Genomic DNA, 16,896 nt, shown 5'->3' with positions numbered 1-16,896 from the left:
TGTCTGACACAGCCCCCCCCAACCCTCCAATCCCCTTGAGTAACAGCGGTGGCCTGTAACTGATAGACAGCAGTCACATTTTAACAACAGCGGTAGGTATGCTAGATATTCAGAGCGGATTACCTGACAGAAAATATATAAGAGATAATACAATACAAATTGTGCTTTTTCATTAGCTTTTCTGGCTTAAGACTGAGGTGAGAAGTGATGTGCTCTGTTTTTAAACAGTAGTTATGGAAGGCTGAATTCTGTAAGTTCACTTTTTTTTTCACTTTAACAATACAATCTTGTCATTTCAAAACCCATTTGAACGCTAATCTATTTACAATCACAACAAAGTCAAGGTTTCAGAGGTTACAAATGGCCTGAATGACGGGGTAGAAGGGGAATATATTGTTTTGTTTTGCCCTAATCAAACAGTAGCAATGACTGATCCATTGACACAAAAGCTGAGGTTGCTAGGAGCAGTGGACAATGGTCAAATAAATATGTTGTCTTAAGAGTTCTTATTTCTGTAAGTTGACTTATAACAAACTTTACAGCTGCATCCACCTTGTTCATGCTTTTTGCCATTTTTCTACCCCTATTTTTCATGGACCTCGCTCGGTAGCTAACTAAGAAGATGATGTCCACATATAGTCCCTCCCTCCCTTTTTCTCTCCTCTGTCATTTGTTTCTCTAACTGTTGGAAACGGCCACCAATAGGCAAAACCACAGACCTCTTTGAACTATTGAATAGCTCAGAAAATTAGGTGATGATTCAGAAGTCTGGATCAAAAAGCTACGCAACACCCACATTTGTCATTTTGTGCTATACAATCCCCAAATCCAAACTTTCAGATATAATGCATCTTTTGAAAAAATCCATGCAGGTACCCCTCTGCTCACTCAGTATTTTCATAAAAATATTTTATCAATGTTTCTATGTTTACTAACATAGTTATATAATTATTCTGTGCTGAACTAGGGTGAATACCTGTACTTGGAGGGTTGAGGAAACTAGGCTGGGTTATTAAAGTTTTGGCAGGGAGCGGGCCCCTCCCATCACAGATGTTAGGTTGAATTAGATCCATGGAGCCTACAGAGGGCTTAACTGCAACTTCTGCTGAGCCTGAGCCAACCTCTAAACCCATTCTCATCACTGATTAGGGTTGCTCTGTAATTACACCCCTAAACGCTGCACCTACACTTTTACGGTAACCTATGTGACTCCTGTGGTGGTGTTACCAGCTCTGATAGGATCATAGACCGAGATCTTTAGCAGAAAATACCAACCAGTTCCATCTTCTCAAATCACACAAGCAATTTACTCAAACAGGTGTATAAGATGAGATGTGAGCTGTATTTCATGCTACACATTTTCTCTCTGTAGCCTCAAAAGATATTTCTTTACACTGCATTGGCCCACAAAAAAGACTACCCTGATCATAAGAGGTCTCTTCTAATCCCCTTTGTAGCACCTGTTTCTGGATACATGAATGTAGGAAGATAAAGCATATTTAGAATAATCGAAATCACATATAATATATAAATAAAGTCAATTAATAAAAATAAAATAAACACATTTGTAAATTTATTATTAAACCTGACATATTGTGCAATACACTAACTTTAAAATACAAACTGACATATATGTCCTTGAACATAAGACGACCCCACTTTTTTCATTTGTAGTTTCTGGAAAAACATCCTCTTAGATTTGGGCTGAGACTACCAAGTATAGAGCAGTGACTATACTGTGTGTGGGTACTGAGGCTTTTGCTCAAGTGAAGTGTCTGTCCCTGACAAACCAACCTGAATTTGACGATTACTGACTGCTGTGGCAGCAATACTGTTTTTTCTAAAATAGAGAGGCTTGTGGTTGCATCCTTAGTTTTAATTCCAACACACTAATTAACACAACTTTGTGAAATTGCCTGAGAAGTTTTATTACTGAAGTGTTCAAGGGAAGCTTGTCGATTCATACTGTAATTGCACTACGGCTGTTGATTAATAGGTTGTTGTGGTTGTAAGTCAGCAACGAAGGTACATAGCATGTGTGCAATGGCCCCACTGCCACACACATCCTGAGATTCAATATTATATCCCTACTTTGCAATATGTTCAATATGTAGATTGTCTATTTTATGCACTTACATGCTGTTCTTCATTAGAGTTTCATTTGAGTTTCATCTGATGTACAGTATGTAATGTCATCTTCATGTAATGCCTCTGCTCATAAAAAAATACAATGATAAAAATAATAATATATCTGAAATGCCAGGATAATTTGTTCCATACAGAGCATTTCTTACCTTCTCATAACAGGCAGTCTAGTCTCTTGGTTTTGATCATACGTGGAATGTGACAAACTCTGTTCAACTCTCTGTCTACTATTCAGGTTTCTGATAGTCTACATAAGTGTAGATTTGTCTCTTCCACATACAGCAAATCTGTCATTCAACTGAGTTACCTCAACAGTTCAAGATCAGTCTGGTTTTTAACTGCATGGATTTTGCACCACTTTGCTGGATGTATATACTGTGCAAAAGTTTTAGGCACTTTAGATTTTTTAGATTCTTATCCATAATGCAATACCATCATGGAGGTATCTGATCGGTCCCAAATTCATTCTACAGTATGACAACAACCCCAAAAATACAGCCAAAGATCTATCTTTAGTGATATGAAGTGCGAGGGGTCCCTCAACAGATTATATGGGCCCCACAGAGCCCTGATTTGGGATAACATGATGAGACAGAATATAATGAAACAGCCTAAATCCACAGAAGAACTGTGGCAAGTTCTCCAAGATGACCTTGAAAAACTGTGTGCTACTACTACAGCTACTTTGTAACATATGTTGAGGACTCACCTTTGAGCATGGCAGAGAACATATTAGAAATCTGGATAAGGTGCTTACATGCCACGGTATCTCGGCTTTTATCAGAGTGCTCCAACTAGTATCCTATTTCTTAAAACCGAGATAAGATTTCTCCAGCCAAGCTATAATGTTTATTCTACATGCACAAAACATGACCAGGATATTCCAAAAACCTCATCATAACTGAGATGTTAGCATGCAAATGAACACACACAGTGAAATGGAACAATAAACAGAACATGTAACAAAACTGAATCAAAATCGCTGTAGGAACTTCTTAATAATAGTGTGCTGAGTCACATTTTATGAAGGCAACAAAGTCTCTTTTTCTGTGAGAACACAAGATGTACAAATCATAAAATTTGCATGTTGCTCTAAAAGTATATTCCTACAGAAATATTTACAGCATTGATTTTATTTCAATGTGCATTCAGGCAGATTGATGGATAAATGCCACTTTGCATTGACGTATCCTATTCAAATGGTCTTTATTCACAGAGCAATTTCAACAAACAAGACTGTCACAAAGTGATTTGCTGTAAAAACATGAAAAAAAACATAAAGAGGAGGATAGGATAATAAAACCAGAGAAACAACATGAGATGCACCTTCCAAGAAATGAGACCAGAGATTTTGTACGCTTGTATGAGCATGTGTGAGGACATAGACGTGAATAATAATCTTCACTCAGATGATTGTACAGAATAATTGTCTCCATGGGTTCTATTCAGTCAACCTTGTTACTGTTGAGGGGCACTGGTGTAACTGGAGTGTCTCTGTGACTGTGATTGGTAAAGTAACCTGGATGCCATAAGAGTCCTTGGTGGCCCACTGTGGATGGCGTTTTGGCAGTCAGGTTGACGTGAGCTCCAATGCCCGGGAGTGCCGTGGTTACCAGATGGCCGTGGCAGCAATCTTCAATCCTCCACTCACCTGGCTGAGTAAAGACTTCCTCTAACCCAGTGCCCACAGGAAATGGTCTCTACAGCACGTCTGCCTACTCTGTTTCTGCCAAGACTCTCGCTTCCATCCTGCACTCATGTCTCTGAAGTCTGTTTCAGTAAAGAGGACACTGATTTGGGCCACAGAGGCTATGAGCGATTGCTCAAACAAGATGGCAGGATAGAGAGTTTTGATGTCCATACATAGATAGATAGATCACTATGATAGCATATGTGCAAATGCAAGGTGATTAACATTGCAAGAATAATAATTACTGTAACTGATATAAAATACAAATTGGAGATAAATATGTGAACAAATATAAATAGAAATTGTGTGTAAGACTCATAGCCAGTAACCAACAGTCTAGCAGCAGGTGAGCATGGGTAGCAACGGAGAGGCGACATCACGCCTAATAGTCAATTTCGCCCCACCATTGCTGGGAGGAGTTGAACAGCCATATGGCCTGGGGGACAAAAGACTTCCTGTCTGTTGAGCAGGACTGAGACAGCAGTCTGTCACTGAACATACTCCTCTGCTCAGTGAGTGTTCTATGCAGAGGGTGGTGTGCATTGTCCATGATGGACAAAAGTTTATTTAAGGTCCTTCTCTCTGTAACTGACATAAGGGAATCCAGCTCTGCTCCAATCACAGAGCCAGCTCTCCTCACCTCCTCACTCCTTCTCACTTAAAACACTGCCAAGTTGACATCCTTATATGTGACAAGCTGTTGTGGAATGAATCATGCTGCTTTTTATGGTGCCCCTGTAAACACTTCATTGTCACTGGCTGAGTTTCAGTCACCATCTCCGTAGGTCAGTCTCTTCACAGAGGTTACTATCCTTTTGAAAGGTTTTATCATTGTTATGCTTTTGACAGAAGGTGTCTTTCCTTTTAAGGATTATTCAAATTCATTCTTTTGATATTTTCCATGTTTTGTGGAGCAAGACTAACAAATTAGCCCCTGGGTGTAGAGCAAAACTGTGGCATATTCTCAGCCAATGCATAAATACATATTATTAATGTATTTGTGTGTGTTATTGATTTATGTTGATTTATGGTTCTTGGAAGTACAGTATGTAGGAGTGTTTTTGTTTGTTTTTGCTTCAGGGTAGGGTAAAGAAGTGAAACTCCAGCATGACAGTGGCACAATGTGAAGAAATGTGTAAAGTCAGCTTTTGGAACAGTTTGCCAAAGGGAGCGACATTTAGTCTGTGTCTTTTCTCTCTTAAAACGTTTTTGTTTTCTCTTCTTCTATCCTCTCATCTCCTTGCTGACAAAAGGTTACATAAAATCAATGACTACAAAGCCAAATCGATAACGTCCGAACAGAGGTTCTCTCCCTTATTTATCTATCTGATTTGTTTAGCTTCACAGAGCACGTTAACCTTATCTAAAAGCAATGCTGCAATATACTTGATCCTATTGATAGTGTATGCTAATGCCAGACCACAAGTTCACAGGACTTGGCCTCTTCTCTAAAACTTCTCGTTCAATAAGGTTGCCTCAGTCCTGCCTTCGGACTTTTAATGTCAGCAAGGACATTTTAACCCTGGTTTACAGGACACTAATTGAATCTACTAGTGTACTGCCCATTCAAAATGTATCTGTTCAGAATGGGCCAATTGATCATTATTTCTCGAGAACCGCATATGTATGTATCAACTGACAAACCTATCTATTAAAACAATAATGAATGAATGAATGAATTAAACAGTTTAAATCCAAACAGAAACTTCACCACTGAGACTAAACAGAGCTTGAACCGTATCGGTTTATGGCCTTCCACTGGTTGATTCTGCTGCCAATCAAAATGTTTCTGTGCTCCTATTGGCCAGTTTTACTGCCTCCACCTCTGGTTTTTTCTCCTATGTATGCTCATTCTTCTCTCTTGGACAGTTTAACTGAGCAGGGTGTGTACCTTTGTCTCGCTCATCAAGTCAGAGCCCAGAAACCCCGCCCCGCTATGATGTGACGGTGTTTAATCAAACAGCCCCCACTGCTCTCAGACACGGAGCTGAGCAGCTCACTGTTCACTTGTTTGTTCAAAGATTATTAATATATAATGTGTCATGTGTCCAAATTGCTTTTGACACTGCATGTTCTTGGGTCCCCAGGAATACACCTGCCGAGTGTGAAGTTGATCGGGTGAACAGTTCTCGAGATATGCAAACATACATACATACATACAGACAGACAGATAGACAGATAGACAGAGATTTTTTGCTTTTTAGTTAGATGAACTGCAGTGCCTGTTCAAAACGTGTCTAAGACATCCTGCAGTAAGTCTTGAACGTACATGTTTCATTCACAGTCAACGTACACAGTTCAATAGTACAGCTTAAGTCTCTTAAACTTTTTCAGGTCATTATCACTTTGGATGTAATCCCACCACAATGTGGGTTGCAATGGTAGAGTCAAGCTGTACATATTTCCGCTCAGTTTTCAAGATATGCAAATGACCAACATACAGACAGACAGACAGACAGACAGTGAGACAGATATTCCTTGCTTCATATAGAGATATATTTACCTTCAACATTTCATCCTCGTGCAACGCCCTCACCACCAAACACAAAACAGAACTCTCCCACATAACTAATCAGGCCGGCAAAATAATTGGTTCACCCCAAACTCCCCTATCTGAGCTGTACACCTGGTTAGTGATCAGGAAAACCACTCTGATCAATCAGGATCCCTCTCATCCCCCAAAAATACTACCTGTTTAACACTGTTCTTGTCAGTTGTAGTTTGAGTCCTATTCTGTGTGTGTGTGTGTGTGTAAATGTGTTTTTAAATGTGCATTATTTTTTTTGTTGATTAGCCTTGTAAAAAAAAGAATTTTGGTTGCTTTGTGAGATACAATAAAGTTATCTTATCAAGTGGTATTTATGTAAACAACAGTGGTCTGCTTTTATTCAGTTCTCCATCTCAACAGTCTCCTCCTCTTTTTCACCATGTTCCAGTCCCTCCTGTTATCCGAGTGTACCCAGAGAGCCAAGCGAGGGAGCCAGGCGTCACTGCCAGCCTGCGCTGCCATGCTGAGGGAATCCCCAGCCCCCAGCTGGCCTGGCTGAAGAACGGCATGGACATCACAACCAAGCTGTCCAAACAGCTCACCCTTCAAGGTAAAAAAGAGTCAGAGTTTACTGTTCATTGCATGTACACTTGTACATTTTTCCTCCAATAGTACTACTGCTATTACTATTTTTTACAACTGTCCTATCTCACATAGGCCCCGCCCTCTACTGGACTCTATGGGTAATACTCTCCTCCAATCACACACACACAATCACCCACTGAAATTTGCATGTACGTAGCCGGGCCTACTGATTCTGTGTGTCCCACACAGTATAAAAGGCAGCTCCTCACTGCAGTTCAGATCCTCTTCTCTTCAATGACGACTGAAGAGACATTTTTCCTGGACATCTTCTCCCAGACATTTGGCAGTGTGTCAAAGTGCCTGAAGGGAGCCACTAGTAGCAAGACCCCCACCCCCCCAGCAGAACAGGATGACACCAACGGCCAGATTAATAACCTTATTCTGGGTGTTGTTACTGGCACAGTGGGCTCATGTTATGTGGGGTCGGGACCCACCACTCTACAGAGAAGAACTCCTGGGAGCTCCCATAGTTCCAGACAGGCTTTTCGGGTACATTTCATCTTTTGCTCAGTGCTTCAAGAAGCTGAAAGAGGAGAAGGTGCAGCTTAGCTATCATCTGCCACTCACACCTTCTTCTAGCAAAAGAGGAGATGAGGTGCATTGCTGCAATGCCACAGCAAAGAGGAGAGTGTGCAGGCAGGGCAGAGCACCATCAGCGCTTGCTGCTTCAGCCACCTCCCAGACCACCTTGCCTGAGACACTGCAGCACCGACCCCCCACAATGGTGGGCCTATGCTGGAGTGAAGAGCGCTGACAGACCCCCCACAGAAGCTAGTATATGCATGAGGAAAGTCAGTGGTGCTGAAATGACTGTCAGCGGAAGGGAGAGTCATATCGGCAAGGGCTATGTTCAACAGCCCCCCCGCCCCCCCTCCCACCACTATTCATGTTCATGTTCGCTGTGTGTGCAATTTGATGAAAATGTTTTAATAGTCTGCCTCTCTTCCCTCTGTCAGAGAAGCAGACGGCAGGTGGCCTCATTCAGCTGCAGGCTGTGCTACCCAAAAAAAGATCAAGGTTGAGCTCATCCATGAGCGCTATTTTAGGCACGATGTGGTGAAAAAGAAACGCATCCGGCTCAGGAGATCCAGGACCTCTTACTGAAACAGGCTGTCTTTATCGTTCCCACTCATGACAGACAGAGGGGGTTTTACTCCGTGTACTTCCTGGTTCCCAAGAAGACAGGAGGTTTCAGACCCATTTTGGCACCAAAATACAGGAAGTTCCTGCATTTCACCTTCCAGGGGATAGCCTACAAGTACAAGCAGTTTTGACTGTCATGCAGGTATTGGGGCTCGTGGCGGCAGGCCATCCAGTTGTTCCAATGGGGCTCCTGTATATGCATCACCTGTAACAGTGGTTCACCAGCCTGCATTTGGATCCCAAGAGGCTCAAGCACTGCTGGGTGAACATTCCCAATTGCATCAGTGCAAGAGGACCTGCATTATTGGGGGCACTTGGGGGTGGACAGGTTTGCACATGCTCGATGGCCAAGGAGGCTGCTTTATGCCTTTCCTCCTCTTTCCCCTCCTTGTCTCAATGGGAACTGCCCTTGGTGCTCGAGGCCTTAGTTAGTGATCCCTCTGAGCCTCTGGTGTGCTCCTCTCTGAAGGCGTTGTCATTCAAGATAGCTTTGCTGCTTGCGCTGATCTCGGCTAAGAGAGTGAGCGAATGGTGTGCCCTGACATCTGCTTTGTGGTGACCACAGTGGTGCTTCTCTCAGACCAAACCCCTCCTTTGTTTCTAAGAACATAAGGAGTTCATTTAGGTTGAGAACTATTCAGCTAGATGCATTTTGTCCTCCATCCTATGGGGATGCCAGGGAGCCAAAATGGCACGTCTTATGCCCAGAATGTGCAATTCTGCAATTATGTTGAACACATGCCCCCTTCCAGTGCACTGAACAGCTGTTCATGTGCTATGGAGATAGAGTAGCTGGTAAAGCCCTATCCAAGAAGCTCCTAGCTTGTTGGCTGTGTGAGTGCATCTCCCTAGCCTACAGGCAGGCAGCACCCCCCACTCTGGTCCAAGAATATTCCACACAGGGAATGGGGTGTGCAGGGTGTTTGGTGTATGACCTATGACCCCTGCCAGGTTAGGCCATATTTTCACCCACCTCATGTCCATGTTAACTGGTCTGGGTTGGGCCCCCTACTTTGGCGACTAACTTATAGCTGATCAGGCTCAATGAAGCAGTCCAATGACATGTTGCAGCAGGCCGAACATTCATCAGGCTTCATCTATTGTACCCATACAGTCCAGTAGAGGGTGGAAACTGTGTGAGATAGAACTAAGGTTACGATATTGTTACCCTAGTTCTGTAAGCACAGGCAAATCCCCTCTACCTATGGACCCTGCCACTGAAGTAGATGGGAACTGCAGCAAGGTGCTGCGTTTCATACTGCGTGGGACACATGGAATCAGTAGATGCTTTCTGATTGGCTGGCTATGTACATGCAAATTTCAGAAGGCGATTGTCCGCATGTGATTGGAGGAGAGTATTACCCATAGAATCCAGTAGACGGCTACACCTGCGTTTTTAGAACTTACAATGTCATAACCTTCATTCTTCATTCTCTTCTCAGCTACAACTACTCTTACTACAATTGCTGCTACTGTTGCAGTTAGAGTTAATTTAACTATGTTTTATGACATTTATATTTATATTACCTTTACAAATATTTACTAATACTGCTACAGCTGATAATAATACAGATGGGTGACAAATTAAAGGAAAAACCAAAACAGGTCTGAATGCTTGACCCCTACAGTGAGGGGATATGACGGCTCTGTTATGCTGTGGGGGGCATTTTGCTGGTTTGGGTCCACTTGTACGCTTAGAGGAAAGGGTCACTGCAAACTCAATTTACAGTAGTTCTGAGTGATCACCGTTATCGTATGATGAAATATTTCTATCCTGATGGGAGTGATCTCTTCCAGGATGACAATGCCCCCATCCATGGGGCACGGGGGGTCTCTGAATGGTTTGATGAGCATGAAAATGATGTGAATCATATGCTATGGCCTTTGCAGTCACCACATCTCAACTCAATTGAACATCTATGGGAGATTTTGGACTGTGTTAGACAGGGCTCTCCACCACCATCATCAAAACACCAAATGAGGGAATATCTTTTTGAAGAATGATGTTCATCCCTCCAGTAGAGTTCAGAGTCTTGTAGAATCAGTGCCAAGGCACATTCAAGCTGTTCTGGCGTCATGTGGTGGCCCAACAACCTGACTAAGACACTTTATGTTGGTTTTTACTTTAATTTGTCACCCGTCTGTTCATTTATTTTTTTCATCATTTTATATGTAAAAATAGGGCTATGGATTATGACCTAAAATTCTTATCAATATTAATAGATTCACCTGGATTACAACAAATATGACAATGTTTTTTTTCTAACATCAGTGCATGTATTTCCTTTCTCATGTTGGTTTGCTTCTGATATGTTTGCATCCTGTTGAATTACAGTATGACCAGTTAAAGATAATTGGCTGTTGGCTGTTTGGTTTGTTTAACTTCTGTAGATCTCATTACTTGTCAAGCCATAGCATAAAATATTGTGAAGTAAACATTTTCAAGTTCCTTCTAGTTCTCACAATAAATAGTAGGAGTTTTTGTACACAAAAATGCTAAACCAGAAATTGTCCCAGTGCTCACAGAAACACAGCATGTGGCAGACCTGTGCCACATTCTTACTTTGAACTCCTACCTTTTTGATTTCTCCCTGAAACAAACCTCTCAGCCTCCTTCCCAACATGTTAGAGAATGGTTATGTAACAGAGTAATGGTAGCAGAGGATGGTAGCACAGAAGTCATCTTTTATCTCTTTCTGGAAGGCAAACTGTCTTTGTGTCTGTTCCCTCTGTTGTTCCTCAAAGCTAATGGAAGCGAGGTGCACATCAGCAATGTGCACTTTGAGGACACCGGCGCCTATACCTGCATCGCCAAAAATGATGCTGGTGTCGACGAGGACATCTCTTCGCTATTTGTGGAAGACTCTGCGCGCAAAACTTGTATGTATAAGTCATGATGTCAGTCTCTGCTTTTATTCAAGCGATGATGCAAATGGAGCTCTTAATAATTTAGCCTGTTAGTTCTTAATAGTTTATATCCTTTAATGCAATGATAGAACCTCTGCAAGGGAAGTAATGGTGATACCATCTATATTCACCTTGTTTCCTGGTTTGGAAGCAGAACCAAATGTTCATGCACCCCTTCATCCACTCAGGAAGACATTTTTTGCCTTTCATATTTCATCGTCTTTATTCTGGCACACTAGGGCTGCAACTCATGATTATTTTCTTTATAATCAATTATTTCAAATAATTGATTCATAATTTAGTCTACAAAATGTCAAAACATTGTGGAAAATTGCAAACAGTCCAAACTTAGAAAAATTGAATTTTCAATTATATAAAACAAAGAAATTTGTCACATTTGTCACTTTCACGCATTTTTGCTGGACAAATGACTTAAGATTAGTCTATTATCAAAATTGTTGATAATTTTGTCTTCAATCAATTTATCAACTAAAATTTAAATAAATCAATTGTTGCTTCCAAAATTTCTTCTCTAGATGATGCTCAGCGCAGCAATTATTTGGAAGAATATTTAATGCTTAAGATGATATTTGGAATTCATAGTCAGCGGTCAGTAACATCAGGTTTAACACAAGTAACCTTCATATTCAAGTTTGAAAGCACTTTTTGACACAAACAATTTCCTCTTGTCCCCAGGAATATAGTCTCCTATAGTAATTAACTTCACCTTTTCAGAAATGTCAGAATCTGTCTTTGGGGCTCAAGACCAGTTGTTAGTGCGTTGTACTTTCCTGTGGGTAATTAGGCTTCCCAAACAGCACATGCAGCAACTTTGCAGTCTCATCACACATCCCCCGTGCACGGTCCCACACCTCTGCCAGACCTGACATGTTTAGATGTCATCCCAGCGGTACGGCACTTCCTCCACCCAGCCTGTCACGCATCAGAGGATCATGCTCGGCAAGGTCAGAAGTCACTTGTGTGCTTTGAAGCTTTTGAAGCTCTAACGTGGGCCAAAATGGTGCTAGGAGTTGGATATTGTAGACCCTTTTTATAGTGAGCAACCCCACAGGACGGCAGTTCAAAGGGATGTCAGCAGACAGCCAGATGTGGCTGCACTATACATTACGAAAAAGGAGAGAAAAAAATAGACTTTACTGCACTGTTGTCTGGCCTGAATATCGGACTGACTGCATAATTGACCCACTCTAGTTTTAGCATAAGAATGCCACCCTGTATTCAGAAACTAGTTAAGTAAGCAAATGGGAGCTGACTTTTTTTCTTCCTTGGATTGGCTGAGCCTGAGGCTAATGTGGGGCATCAGCAAATACCATTAGCAGCCCTCAAACACTGAAACCACCACCTCTGCTCCTAAAAATAAACATCCTGACAAGTCACTTCATTCAGGAGGGAGTCTTGAGATTAGTTGTTTTGTAGAGTTTACAAACTTTATTCCAATGGCAATTAAGGCGTGTTGAATTAAATGACGTCTTGATATTAGTGATTTTTAGCATAGAAGATTTTTATTTCAAAATATCATCCCTATGTCTGTCGACAAATCACATGAAAAGACAAAACCAGCTAATGTTTTTTTAACTGATTAATGGAGAAAAAAATGCTAAAAAAAATGCTAAAAACAAACAAACAAAAAAAACAAAACATGCCCAGTTTAATTTCCCAAAGCCTAAGGTGATGTTGGTAAAGTTGTATTGTTTTGTCTGAGCAGTCCAAAAAGCAGCTGATCATCACATTGAAGAAGCTGGAATCAGAAAAATGTTTCACATTAGTGCTTGATGAATGTCTGATGTGACATCCTAATTTTTGATTGCCAAAATAGTTGCTGAATCATTTTCAGTTTTTCAATATTTTGTGGCTCTCAGCCCCAAGTCCATTTGTTACTACTGAAGACTTACAAAACAAGTCATGAATATATACTTACTTCCTCAATAAAAAACTAAATAATTTCCTACTACAGCTGGGCACTGTAGTTTGTAGCAAATGTTACTCAAACAGGAGTAAATAGTGCATTTATTTCAGACTCTTTTAAGCCTCAGATTGGCGAGCATGTATTTATTTAGATGTAGTATGTGGGATCAACTCAAAATAAACTATAATGGCCGTGTTCATGGCAATGACCATGTCACCCAGTGGCCATGGTGTGGCTCATTAATGTTTTTTAATAGTTTATTTAACAAGGACCTCTATGGCAAAGGAGAATAAACTATACAGTAACTAATAAACAATATCATACTATATAGAATCAAATCACTGATGGTTTTAGTCTTTTCAGTGGATTTTTTTTGACAATACAAGTAACAGTGAATTCTTGCCAGATTTATCCTGAACCTTCAGAATCTGTGTTTGGGATAAGAGAGAAACAGAAAGGGGACTAAGATCAGATTTTCCAGCTTTACAGGTTTAACAGTCACAAGCCTTCAAAAAACTCCCTCGTGAACTAAATGGAATCATCAAATAACGTATGTAAATAGCTCATGAAAACTACAAAGATGGTTCATACATGTTTGATATGGAGTTAAACTGTATTTTTCAACCCCCTACATAATTTATCTACCCTGCTGTTATTCTTTGTCATTGCAATTTGCTTTGTGTAGCATATGTTGCTGTGATTTTCTGTCATGGTTTCCTTGACATATTAAATAGTTTTGTGGTTTTTTGGATTGATGCACCTGCAGTTTTGATCACAAGTGATTTGGTCTCTTTGGAGATCCGTTTGTTATCTCATGTGGCTTTGAAAATTGCATATCAAAGAGCGGATTTTCAGACTTCTTTCACAGCTGAAAAATGCTGTTAATTGGCATTGAATTTAATGTAATTCACCTTTTGTAATTGAGTTATTTCAGAGTTATTTCCAGGAATTTTGAGTGCAGAGACGGCATTAGTACATTTAAAAGGATCGAAAGGTCACAGTGGGTTCGTCTCACAAAACAGAAATAAACAATGCCAAAAATAAGTTAAAAATATGCTAAACCATAAGAGACAAAATAGAAGAAGATAGAATTAAGCAAAAAAAAAAAAAAAAACAAAGGGCAAAACAAGCTGTAGACAAAATAGTAGCAAACTATCCTAAAAATAAAGAAAAGAAAAGTTATAAAAAAATATATCAAATTTCCTGGGGTGGCCTTCAATAGAGTAGATACTAAATTGTTTAATCTTACCTCTACTATGGTCACACCTGCCAAATATGGCACAGCTCAAATGCCCCCTCACTGGACACCTATATCGTAAAGAAACTTGTCATTTTTGGTAAAGATCAATACAAAAATAACAGCGTCTACCTCTACAGGTGGGATCTACCCCGTTTTCCACAACTCTGGATGCTCACTGCTGGGGTTATGTGTACTTGGCATTTGCATTGGTACTATAAATTCAAATATACAACTGGTAGTTTAACACAAAGTAGGATAGCGCACTACACATACTTCAAATAGAAATTCAAACCCCCTATCTGCCAGTTGAATGGCGTCGTGAAGATGGAAAGTGACAGCTAAGCAGAAAGGAAGAAGTGACAAAATGTGGCCGTGACCAGCCAGGTAAAAGTGGCTGGGAAGGGTCTAGACAGGTATAAGTAGGAGTAATATGAGAATCTCCTTGCTACATTAGCCATAAGTAGATAAGTCAGTAAAATTCAAACCAGACATGTTTCATGCACTCACAGCACCCTACCAGCTCTGTCAACGTCACATAAAAATCACACAAAAGAAGCATAGGACAAAGAAGAGACAGATTATCAGATTGCTCAGCTTTATAAGTGTAATTAGTTTAATAGTCACAAAAGGTCAAGTCAAGTCAAATTTATTTCTAAAGTGCTACAGTAGTCTAAAGTGCTTTTAACAGGTCCATCACAAAGTACTTTACAGTTGAGTGTGTGTGTGTGTGTGTGTGTGTGTGTGTGTGTGAGGTAACAGGGAAAGTGAGGTGTGAAAGAAAGTAGATCATAAACTATTGAGCAAATTGTGTCTACTCAGTCTCAAGGGGTTGTCAATGCGCAGAAAAATACTCACGACTGTCGATGTTTACACTTTTATAATCACTTTATTGTTTTTCAATGTGTGAAATAAATTTACATCAGTTTATAGATAATTAGGAGAAACTTGGTATGATAAAATTTGCTCAAATTAATTTTAGATTTGTTTAAGTGTCAAAATATCTAACAAATACAATTGATTCTTTTTTTTTTTTTTTTTCCAAATGCAAGAGAGCAGATCACTTCAATATTGGTGTATAGGAGAAAAACAGACTAATGTTGGAGTGCAGCTTTGTTTATGGCTGAGCAACTGCTCATGTAAGAAGGTGAAACAAACAAACACAAAACTCATTAAATCTGTGAGAAGGGTACAGGTTTGAGTTTTGACCCTCTCTTGTTATTTGCATTATCTTGGCATTTGATTAGCCACTGGAGATGGACAGATATTTATATTGGGCTCTCCAATAAGGGGGCGGCTGGGTGATATGTTCTGGGAAATCTGCCAGCTGCCGTCAGTACATCAGTGTTTAGGCCAGAGCAGAGAGACTAGGAGAATCTAAGCTGCTCCTGGGTATTGTGATGTTCTGTGTTAACACAGCAAACTTTATCAGGCACAACGATTGTACACTGCAGCTGCTTTTACTTGAGCGATTGTTGTCTTGTTAGTGGATATTAATATGTTTACCAAGCCACTGTTAATACAGACAAAAAAATAGAAATAACACCAGTGGATTGGCACTTGGTACATTATAATTAGTGCAAAACAGATGATCTTCCAATGAATGTTTAGAACATGCAGTGCTGTTCATTTAGCTAAAGTTGTTGGATGTGTTACTTTAACAACACCCATCTGCAGTTTACACGCACCCTGCTGCTCCATGCTCACATGCTCAGTTGGGATGCTGGCACACTTCAGTAATGGTGGCACTGCTGTCACCCAAAACATTCAGACATTCATATTCTGTGAATCTCACACTGAAATTATCAGCACATATTTTTTTTTTCTCACAAACATTTGAATTCTGAAAACCATCGGTTCTAGCTGGGGAGCTTTGTTGAATGTCATACCCATCTCTCTCCCCTTGTTTCCTCTTTGCAACTTCACTATGACTGTCTAATAAAGGCAAAAATGGCCAAACATTTTGAGCATTTATTCAAAAATGAAAACCTTTTGACAGCTCCATCAATTAAAGCAAATTTAGTTCACACATTTTAGTGTGACTTTTCTCAAGTCCAAATCTAAAAACATACAACAGACAACCAAATTTATCTTTTTTATAAACACACAAGCAAACAGAATAACATGAAATAAACATTTTATGTTTTTACTTACCCCCATCCCACCACAAAAACAATGCTGCCAGACAGAGAAAAACAGACAACACACAGTATACTGTTTAGAATTACAAATAAACATGAGAAAAAAAAATAAAGCAAGAAAGAAATAATGAAAAAAAAAAATCATGAAAAATACATTATCAGTCCAGTTTATCTGTTTTTTGGATTTTCAAGAAAAGTTGCCAGGTAACACAGAAATTCATAATTTTTCCCTTGATGAAATACCAAATAAAGGTTTCCTTGTATGCAAGTACTTCTTGGTCAAGGTAACCTGACCAAAGAACAGAACGAGGAAGACTGATTCTGCTTCAGGTCACCCATCAATTAATCCCAGCCTGTGCTCTACAAGCACTTCCAAATACAGTTAAGTTAGAATCAGCACTCAGGTTATCCAGGAACAACACTTGTATGATCACACAGCATTGGAAAATCTTCAGTGTATTTTTTCATAAAGCAACAGTATGAACATTTCCAGCTTCAAAGACTATTGTTATTCCTGCCTGTCCTTCTCTTTTCACTGTTCATTTTCCTGCCACAACACTTGTACACCCATTT

The 16,896-nt window shown here is 40.1% G+C and overlaps 1 protein-coding gene across 2 annotated transcripts in view; it reads left to right on the top strand.

Moving 5' to 3' along the window:
- The window catches only part of fstl5 (follistatin-like 5), a 176,428-nt gene that overhangs the window by 128,404 nt on the left and 31,128 nt on the right, over positions 1–16,896 (top strand). For both annotated transcript variants that reach the window (XM_044364657.1, XM_044364656.1), the window contains 2 exons: positions 6,772–6,933; positions 10,857–10,991. In XM_044364657.1, coding sequence (XP_044220592.1) covers positions 6,772–6,933; positions 10,857–10,991 — 297 coding nt within the window. The remainder of the gene's footprint in view (positions 1–6,771; positions 6,934–10,856; positions 10,992–16,896) is intronic.

This window comes from Thunnus albacares, chromosome 10 (assembly GCF_914725855.1).
Source record: "Thunnus albacares chromosome 10, fThuAlb1.1, whole genome shotgun sequence".
NCBI classification, from domain to species: domain Eukaryota; kingdom Metazoa; phylum Chordata; class Actinopteri; order Scombriformes; family Scombridae; genus Thunnus; species Thunnus albacares.
This window is presented reverse-complemented; position numbering and strand designations above follow the sequence as displayed.